Here is a 9,557-nt window from a genome sequence, read left to right as displayed (position 1 = left end):
GTGGAGTGTATGGGAAAGGATGACTCCAAGGCTTTCGGCTTGAGCAACTGAAGACTGGAATTGACATTTTCAGAGATGGAGAAGAATGAGGGAGGAATGACTTTTGTTTTTGTTTTAGTTTTAAAGGGGGATACTTTTAAGGGGTTATCAGGTCTCAGTTTGGGACATTAAACTGCAGATGCCTATTAGACATCTGAAAGGTGATGCTGAGTGGCAGGTCTGCAGTTCAGGGGAGACATCCATCAGGACTGGAGTTACAAGCTCTACACACTACCCTCTACTCACTTAGAGTAATTGAAGACACTGACCCACACGTGATTTTGGGAAAATGATGACTATACCCAAAATACTGGAACAGTATTAAGGAAAGTCAAATTAAAAAATTCACCCATATCCTGCCACACTAAAAATAGCAGCTTTCATTTCTCCACATTCCCTTGTTTTTGCCTACATGCATGCATAATTTTATAATGTAATCATAGTACAGATGATACAATTTAATATTGTACTTTTTTTCATTTAACATGATCCCATAAACATTTCCATAATAAGTTCCAATACGTGTTTCTTGGGGATTAAAAGGCCAACAAAATGCTGGGCATTGCTGAGAAACAATTCAGAGACAAAAGTTGAAAATCCTACTTTGGTACAAAGCTTGGGGCCCCTACAGCTGGCACTGTGCTTATTGTAAGCTTTGTGGCCAGTGGCTCTCTGTGGAGGTGACTTTGAGCTGGGACCTGAATGATGAGAGCTGGCCACGCACCAGATCTGGGGAAGGGCACTCCAGGAAGAGGGAACAGCATGTGCAAAGGCCCTTGGGAGGCAACAGGAAAGCACATTTAGAAGGGTTGCTGGCAGATTCATTTCCACTGACAATTAAATAGAAATTAAATTTATTTTATCTTTGTAAAATTTTTAAAATATCTTTTATTTAAACTTACAGAAAAGTGGGTAAACCTTTCCTCTGGGCTTCTCTACCAGTGAAGAAGCCATATGGAATAACAGGGCACAGTGAACCCTAGGAGATGTAGTAGTTCTTAAAGGTTTGGGGCCTCAGACTACACACAAGCTCTACATTGAATTTGACGTGTTCGTTCATCTCAGCCCCTCACCCAGAACCGAGTCCAGTCACTTAATGTTATAGAAAAAGGCCAAGGGTCCAAAGACGGTAAATGACTTGTGCAAAACTATTCAGCTACTTTATAAGGGGTTTTAACTAGGGTTCAATTAGCTCTGCCCTCCACAACAAAGACTGTCTAAAAAATAAAACATGATTCTGTGCACACGACTTCATCGTTGACAAAGGCCTTTAACAGCTGGGAAATGCGTGTCGCCAGCCCCCACCCCCCCATCCCCGACTCACCTGCCTATTAATTGCATAGTTCCTTACTCAAAAGCATGCAAATTGAGAAAACCATTCATCCCTGACTCCCTCACTCCGGACCAGGAAGGCTGGGAGCTGGTTTACGCTTCCTCCTAGAGCCAGCAGGGGGAGCATCCGGCAAGGTTTGTGAGCCGCGCCTCCCCGGTGCCGCCGCCGCCGCCGCCTTCTTCGCCCGACTTCCCCATAGCCACCGCTTCAACTAAAAGTGGCCATTGACCTTTCAAGCTTTTGAGCAGTGATGCAATAGAATAGTATTTCAAAGAAAAATGGTTATCGAAATTTTGGATCCGGTTTTCCCACGAGTGTTGATGGTTTTTAAAAAGTAGGTCACATTTCAAGTAGGTCACATTTCGGGGGGCGGGCGTGCAGGCAAGGAGATGAGTTCCAATTGCGGCCAGGTGGCCTCCAACCGGGTGGGAGGAGGTGAGGGTCCCAGGGCAGAGAAGTGAGGGGATCTTTCCGAATTCCCAGTCCCTGGGCGCCAGCCCTGCGGGAAATCGCAGAGACAAGCGCTCTCCCAACTGCAGGCACCGAGCCCGCCGCCCAGCACCACCGGGGCGCGCAGGTAAGTGCGCCCCCTCCGCAGTCCGCGCAGGTGAACCGGGCGGGCCTCCGGGCGGCCGGAAAGAGACGGTGCAGCGGAGAGGAGGAGGAGGAGGAGGAGGGGAGGAGCCCGGTAGCGCCGGTGCGGGAGCCAGCCAGCAGGACAGCCCCGGGGAGGGGACTGAGAGCGGTCAGCGCCGCTTAAGGAGGCGCTCCTCTCCGCCCGCCGGCTGCCTTCTAGGACCTGGCCCGAGGAGACAGCCTCTGGCCTGCTCTCTGCGGCTCTCGGGCATGGGCACGGGGGCGGGAAAGGCCCCCACTTCCCACCCCATTAATGTATCTTAGCACCGGAGGAGGCCCTCCGGCCTCTCCTGTAGCCCGCTCACAAAATGTGCGGCCTGGAAGGTCGCCGAGAAGGCGCGGAGGGGATGGGAAAGACAAATCTCCGGGGCGGGCCGAGGGACGAGGATGTTTGTTGTTCGCTCGACCCCGGCGCACAGCCGGCATGGATGGGGGGGTCAGGCTCCGGCCGCCGAAATGGGGACGGTGGTGGCCGGGGGCTTCTGCGCGTCTCCCAGCACTCCGGGCTGTGGGGTCGGAGGGCGGATTCCCAAGGCATCCACACGGCCCTAACCCGCACCGGAGCGCTCGGAGCCCGCCTCCCCCGAAGCCTGCGCATTAGCGCCCGAGCCTCTTTAAAGCAGTAGCGGGGGCCGCGGTCACGTGAGGTGGATTCCTGGAAAGTTCCTGGAAAGCGGCCTCCGCAGCAGTCGGGCGGGGCGCTAGGGGAGCGCAGACGGGGGAGGGAGGAGGGGAGCGAGGGAGGCGCGTCGGGCTGGGTAGTCGCGCGCACACACCGCTCCGGGGACAGACGTTTAACTCTTGCCAAGTCTCGCCGCCGCCGCCGCGGCTCGCGGGCCTTGGACTTCCCTTGAAGCATGAGCCTCCTCGCCCGCCGCCCCTGGCGCTGCGCGGGCCGCGGACAGTGCGCGCCGGGGCCCCGGGCGCACGGCCTCAGGATCCCCTGCGCCCACACTCCGGGCGCCGGAGGAGCTCAGGCCGAGGCTGGCGGCAGGTACCGGTCTGGGGAGCCGGAAGGCTCCGCCCCGAGGAGGGTCGTTGGGGAGGGCACCGGGGCGCGGCCGCGAGCGCCCGGCAGCCTGGGCTTCCGCAGTTCAGAGCCGCCGGGGGAGAGTCCGAGCCGCGGCTCTGCCCGGCGGCCGGGCGCTACTGCCTACTTTTTCCGGTTCCTTCTCGGCGTCGGGGAGTCTCCAGAGCGGGTTTTTTTTTCCCCCCCTAAACTGCCATCCAAATTAATAATCCTGCTAATAACCTGATCTCCCGCTCCTCCCCACCCGCCTGCCTCCCGCCCTAGCTTCTTCCTCCTCCCTCTTTCCTTCCCACCTCCTTGGTCGCAGCCGGAGGGAAACCTAGCAGCTGCCCGAGGTGGGGGTTGTCCGAGCCCGGGGGGGTCTAGGCGATGATCCCCGGGGCTTTTGTTTGCCCTCTGCTCAGAGAACTCCGGTCGCCGCTGCAGAGCGCAGGGCTCGTCGCATCCTCAGGCATTTCGTTCCCAAATTAAAAGTCAGCAGGGGAAACTCGGCTAGACTTGGGCCTCTCCTGGGCCCCTCCCGGCTCCTCCGCCCCATGTCCACTGGGGAGGCTGCCTGGTGCGGAGGCGGCGGCCGAGGCCGAGGTAAGGGCTCGGTGTTCGTTGTCTCGCACGTTCCGAGGCGCTCGCTGCCCCCTGCTCGGCCGGGCTCTGTGTCCGAGCCCCCGCGAGGACTGCGCGCTCGGGCCGATTCCTCGACAGCGCTCGCGCCGGCCACAGCAGCAGCAGCCGCCCGGCCCCGGGAGCGGCGCCCCCCACCCCGCCCCAAGCGGGCACCGGGAAGCGGGGGGAGGGGAGCGAGGCAGCCTCCGGGCCGGGGATGCGGCTACTCGCGCACCTCGGCGCCGCGGGCTGGCGGCTCTGGCCCCGGGAGCCCTGCGGCGCTATAGGGCGGGGAACCGGGTTGTGCAGGGTGGTTCCTCCCTGGCCCCCCGGGCTGTGCGGAATGTGAGATAGGATCGCCCATTTGGCGATCCTTTAAAAATTTTTTTTCTACTCTTCCTTGACTAGGGCCTATTTACCACCGTACCCGCAGGTGACTCTCTGCCCTTCTAGTCTGCGATTTCAGCAAGCAGCCCTGGGCGGGAAGACACCCCGTTCCCCACCCTCATCCTGTCCCCTCCCTCCCCCGCTCCCCCCGCGCCAACTCTTGCGTCTTGGATCCTTGCTCTCTCTTTATCCTCCTTTCTCTAGCGCTGGGCCAGGGCGGTAACTGGATGCTTGGGGTTAAACGGTGCAAGAGCATAGACGCGGAGGAGTCCCCGGGATTTTCCACGTCTGTGTCTTCCCACCCACACCCCAACCGCAGGGGTCCAGTTCGAACTGACCCAACCCCACACTTTCTCTTTGCAGGCAAACTGTGGGTGACCGCGCCTGCGGGCGACTTTGCCATCCGTCAACCGGGACCTGGGGAGGAAGAGCCAGCAGCTCCCCATCCCCTCCCCCACCATTTCGGATACCCCCCAGGGACGCGTTTTTGGGTTCCCACTGACTTCCAGGAAGGACGCGTGCCCCTCTTTGACTCCTCGGGCGGCCACCTGTCTTTGCCGTGGTGACCCTTCTCCCATGACCCTGCGGTGCCTCGAGCCCTCCGGGAATGGCGCGGAAGGGACGCGGAGCCAGTGGGGGACCGCAGGGCCGGCGGAGGAGCCGTCCCCGGAGGCGGCGCGTCTGGCGAAGGCCCTGCGGGAGCTCAGTCAAACAGGTAGGGAGCGGACCGGCCGCGGCGCGTGCGGGAGGGGGCGCCTCCCCAAAGACGCGGCTGGGGCTGTGCTGGTGGGTCGCGCAGCTGGGAAGCGGGGCCGAGGAGAGAGCGCAAAGAATGGGATGGAAATACGTCCCCTCGCTTTCCGTCCCCGCCTCAGGGCGGGGGACCGCGGAGAGGATGCCCGCGCGGCCCTGGATCCTTGGAATGCTAAAGGAAAGTGGTTCTCGAGGGACTCAGAGGCCTAGGGGAGGGCAAAGCCGAGAAAGGCTCCATGGAAATAACCACTTAGGGCGCTGGAACCTGACTGTTTTCCGCGGCTGCTCGGGGGTCGGCACTCGGGCTCGAACCCTTGCGGGAGAAAGTGCCTGGAGCCTCTCATTCCGCGGGGTGCGAGGGCGGCTAGTGGGCGCTGCGCTGCTCGCAGCTTCAGCTGCATCCGGCTCCCGGGCGGAGCAGCCGCTGCAGCCCGGGATCTTGGCGGCCCAGTCCAGGGACCGACAGATTGCCGCGCGGGCGGCTGCGGCAGCCGGGAGCAGCGCGGCCGGCCGAGCCCCCGCCGAGCGCGGCCTTCGGGGGCGGCGCGCCCGGGAGGGTGTTGCTTGTTTCAAGTGCAGCCCTGCGCTTTGCGCGGCTCGCTGTCGTCTCCCGGCATCTGAAAGAAGAAAAGATTGAAAAAAACAAAATTCTGGCAAACCATGCAAACTTTCAAAATCTGAATCCTAAAAGCTTTCGTTTGGGGCAAAAAGTTGAAGCTTTAGTAGCACCAGGAAGAGGGAAAAGCCCCTCACTTGCGGTTCCGGTCTTTCCGTGCGGGCCACGGGCTTTCCCTCAGCGGGAGGAACCGGCAGATTGCAGGTATCCGAGCGAGTTTTTTGGAGGGGGGAGTGGGCACATTATTCAACGTTCTTAAATGCAGAATGTCTCTAAGTCATTCTTGAAAACGGGGTGGGCCCGGGAAATGGTGCAGGCAGATCAAATCGGGGAATGCGGGGGAGACCGACGGTTGTGATTGGGTTTGGATGAGAGCAAAGTCCAACAGAGTTGAGGGGAGATTGTAAACTTGAAGCACTAATTAGCAATTGGGGTTTCCCTCGTTTCTCGGTGAGTGATAAGGTAGCTCTAATCCAAGCTGCAAACAGAAGTTGCTGTACTTGAACTGCACTTTTGAAACAGGCGAATAGCAGCGCTGTCGGGGGTTTTGAACAGCGAGACGCAGCCGTGAACAGATTTGGGGAGAGGGAAGGTGGGACTCCAACCACCCGGAAAGTTGCTTCTAGTTTTACTCTATTGGAATTACTGGAGTTGGGTTTCCCACTTTTTTAAGGGCATGGCTTTTATTTCCAACTTCTGATTTATTTCTAATTTACTTTAAATCTTTGATTTCACTTGAATGGTGCTAGAAGTGTCATGCTTTGTCAGCCAGTGTGTCATATTGCAAATCTTCTTTTGTTTGGTTCAGAGAAAATCTTAAGACAGTTGAAAGAACAGCTACAGAAAGTTACTTTTTCGAAAAGAAAACTGGCTCACAGTTTGTGTTCATAAAATCCAGTGGACCACAGTCTCATTAAATTTCTCCTGAAAGTATTTATGGTAGCCTCTGGTAAACTTGCATTCACATGCTTCTTCTTAGAGCTAGAAAGATTGTTGTCAAGTACTTGCCCTATTTTGAAAATTCTTCATAATAACTATTTTATCCTCTTTTCTTTTTCTTTTTGAATGAAAACCCCAGGTTGGTACTGGGGAAGTATGACTGTTAATGAAGCCAAAGAGAAATTAAAAGAGGCACCAGAAGGAACTTTCTTGCTTAGAGATAGTTCGCATTCAGACTACCTACTAACAATCTCTGTTAAAACATCAGCTGGACCAACTAACCTGCGAATCGAATACCAAGATGGGAAATTCAGATTGGACTCTATCATATGTGTCAAATCCAAGCTTAAACAATTTGACAGTGTGGTTCATCTGATCGACTACTATGTTCAGATGTGCAAGGATAAGCGGACGGGCCCAGAAGCCCCCCGGAACGGCACTGTTCACCTTTATCTGACCAAACCGCTCTACACGTCAGCACCACCTCTGCAGCATCTCTGTAGACTCACCATTAACAAATGTACCGGTACCATCTGGGGACTGCCTTTACCAACAAGACTAAAAGATTACTTGGAAGAATATAAATTCCAGGTATAAGTGTTTCTCTTTTTCTAAACATGCCTCATATAGAGTATCTCCGAATGCAGCTATTGTAAAAGAGAACCAAAACTTGAGTGACTGCTCTGGATAACTACGCGGAATCCTAAGAACAGCTGAAGTCAATCTAATTTAACCGTGTGATGAGGTAGCTAGGTATTTCAAGTTCCCCGGAATATTTTCACCTGAGTGAGGCTTCCCTTCCTAAGGCTGACCAAGAACAGTTGATCCCTTTGAGTTAAAAATAAAATGTCCCAAGGAAAGGCTGGAGGAACATTTGATCAGAATGCCTTGTCTTTCTGAGGTTCCTTTCTTTTGGGTGGAAGGTCCGAGCGCTGGTAGTAGGGAAGGAACTCCACCTGGGAGTCCTGAGGAAGCGGGTAGAGCCAAACTGACACAGGCTTACCTTCAATTTCATCTGCCTGGTGATCAGAGTCTATTTTAGGACATTTTATAGTTTGCATTCTGATGTACCTAGGAGATTTGTTAAACAGATATGCTTCTGAGTATTTATCCTTCGTTTTATGCAATTAACCAAATCAACCAAAAAAAGGTGACCATGAAATCCTGTATTCGTCTTTTTACTACATGTATGAACTCGCTCCTGTGAACGAGTACTGTAGTAATCCATTTTAAGGGAGCCTTATTTCAGAAATATTTCAAACTGGTGCAAACGGAAAAGACTTGGTCTTTTCCTTTAAGGCTAAAGACAAGAATGTCACGCTCTATAGGTGCCACTCAATCCCTGTCAATAAAACCATGTAGATAGAGACATTTTACCCTTTGAAGTAGCTCTGTCCCAACCTGTGGCCATTGATTTTTTGGAAGTGGCTTCAGAAATTCCCCAGTTGTCCTGGGATTGTCTAACCATGGACATCAGCAGTTGTCTCCCTTCTACCACGTAGAATACTTTGACTTAATTTTCTTCCAGATATAGGGGGATACCTGCCTGTTTTTCAAAGTGTTTATTTACTGCTGTTACTATTTGATTAGAATGTATTAAATAAAAAAACTTGACTTTTACAAGTTGCTCTTATGACTTTGAATCATAGAGAACGTGCACTTTCATGGTGATAGAGGGTTGCCATAAAAACTTATGTCAAACGAAAGAAGCCAAGTATTCAGCAAGAGGGGAAACATTACTCGCCCTTCTTAAAGTTAGGGGCCACATTTGCCCTTTGCATTTTGGAAAGCATGGTTTAGAAACTGCAAGAATTGCCAAGTCTTTTACAAGTTGAATGCGCATAACATGAATGCCCTTTATCTTTGCAAAAACATGGTTTAGAAACTACAAAAATTGTGACATATCCTAGTCTTTTAAAGGTTGAGTAGGCATAAAAGAAAATAAAAATTAACAGTTTTATGGCCATTTACTTTTTGCCACACAGTCTCATGACTGTTGCAAATGCACCATCTTTTCTGGAGTCCAGACATTCATTTTGCCACCTTTTAAAAAATATTTGGGGGAGGGGAACCTGTAATATCATGTGTGTGCCCCAAGTGAATTAGAAAATTCAGTTATAAATTATAGTAAAACCTGCTTATCACATATCATGAAAATATTCATATTTTCATGAAGCTCCTGAGAAAGAGTTTTGTGCCTGGAAGGAAAACATAACAAGGCGTGTCCAAACAGCAGAGCCCAACACAGGAGATTGCCAGGTGGGCTTTAGGAAGAAGTTATTTGTAGCCTAAAATATAAAGAAGAGCTATACTTTTAGGGTCTGGTCTGTGATGGGGAGATAACCTTTTCATTAGGATGTTCAGAGTCTGTGCTTTATTTACCCTTTTTGCCCACCGACAGCAGTTGTCTAGTGTGGGGTGTTTGACTTTTCTGGCAAAACTTCCACATGATCAGTGCTAAGGGGCTTTGTGGAATTTCTTTTAGGTCTTTTGCATTTCTGTTCTCATTGTTTCAAACACTCTGATACTTCCCAGTTATTGAGAGTTGGATGCACTAGCAGGGTATGAGTATCCGTGGAATTGTGGAAAGTTCTGCATTATTGCTAGCAAGTGACTAATTATGAGAAATCCAGAGGACAGCAAAGACATCTCCGGAGTGTGCTGTGAAACTGTTGCCTTACGTTTCAGTCTTCCCTGTTCCAAGTAGGTCGATAAGCATCAGGAGACAGTCTTTTATTTTGGTTTTGTTTTCTTGGTTATTATTTTTTTTTATAATTACTAACATCATTTCTTTATCGAATTTATCATGTGCCAGGATCTCAGCTCAGCACTTTACATGCATCATCTCATTTCATCTTCACACCAACCAAAGGAGCAAGGTACAGTGAGGGCCTTCTGATTTGGGAGTGAGGAGCCCTTCCAGGAATATCGCAGCCCTGTTTAATTCCTGGAGAGGAATTACAAAGAGAAAATTGCTGCTGTTTCTACATTGATCCAGACGAACAAGTTAGAGCAGGCTGTAAAAGGAACCCTCAGCGTTTTTACCGCTGCCTCAACCAGAAGAGTCGAGGTGCCTTAATGAGTCTTGTGCTGTGTGGAGTCTAGTCAGCTTGGCCCAGTGGTTTTTTCCTGGTGTGGGGGTGATTAGGGAGGGAGTTAGCTGTTTTCCTTGATGGCTGGTAAATGATGCCAGTTACAACTATCGGTGCCCTCCTTTTACA

At 52.2% G+C, this 9,557-nt stretch overlaps 1 protein-coding gene across 3 annotated transcripts; it reads left to right on the top strand.

Moving 5' to 3' along the window:
• Window positions 1–2,918: 2,918 nt before the first annotated feature.
• SOCS2 (suppressor of cytokine signaling 2) lies at window positions 2,919–9,069 on the top strand. 3 transcript variants are annotated; one of them, XM_058568661.1, is made up of 3 exons: window positions 2,919–3,002; window positions 4,392–4,743; window positions 6,476–9,069. In XM_058568661.1, the coding sequence occupies exons 2-3, from the start codon at window positions 4,605–4,607 to the stop codon at window positions 6,931–6,933; spliced, it is 597 nt and encodes a 198-aa protein (XP_058424644.1). In that variant the 5' UTR covers window positions 2,919–3,002; window positions 4,392–4,604; the 3' UTR covers window positions 6,934–9,069. The 3 variants fall into 3 exon arrangements, with proteins under 3 accessions (XP_058424644.1, XP_058424643.1, XP_058424645.1); XM_058568660.1 differs by lacking the exon at window positions 2,919–3,002 and adding an exon at window positions 3,116–3,623; XM_058568662.1 differs by lacking the exon at window positions 2,919–3,002 and adding an exon at window positions 3,926–4,074.
• The last annotated feature ends 488 nt before the right edge of the window (window positions 9,070–9,557 follow it).

Source organism: Diceros bicornis, chromosome 25 (genome assembly GCF_020826845.1).
Source record: "Diceros bicornis minor isolate mBicDic1 chromosome 25, mDicBic1.mat.cur, whole genome shotgun sequence".
In the NCBI taxonomy this organism is placed as follows: Eukaryota; Metazoa; Chordata; class Mammalia; order Perissodactyla; family Rhinocerotidae; genus Diceros; species Diceros bicornis.
Note: the sequence above shows the minus strand (reverse complement) of the source record. Positions and strands in the feature narration are given on the sequence as shown.

What these genes read in the sequence shown, in the direction of transcription:
- SOCS2 (XM_058568661.1), top strand. Translation starts at nt 4,605, where the DNA reads ATGACCCTGCGGTGCCTCGAGCCCTCCGGGAATGGCGCGGAAGGGACG. An exon ending in GCGGGAGCTCAGTCAAACAG is followed by an intron (nt 4,744 to 6,475) that starts GTAGGGAGCGGA and finishes TGAAAACCCCAG; the next exon opens with GTTGGTACTGGGGAAGTATG.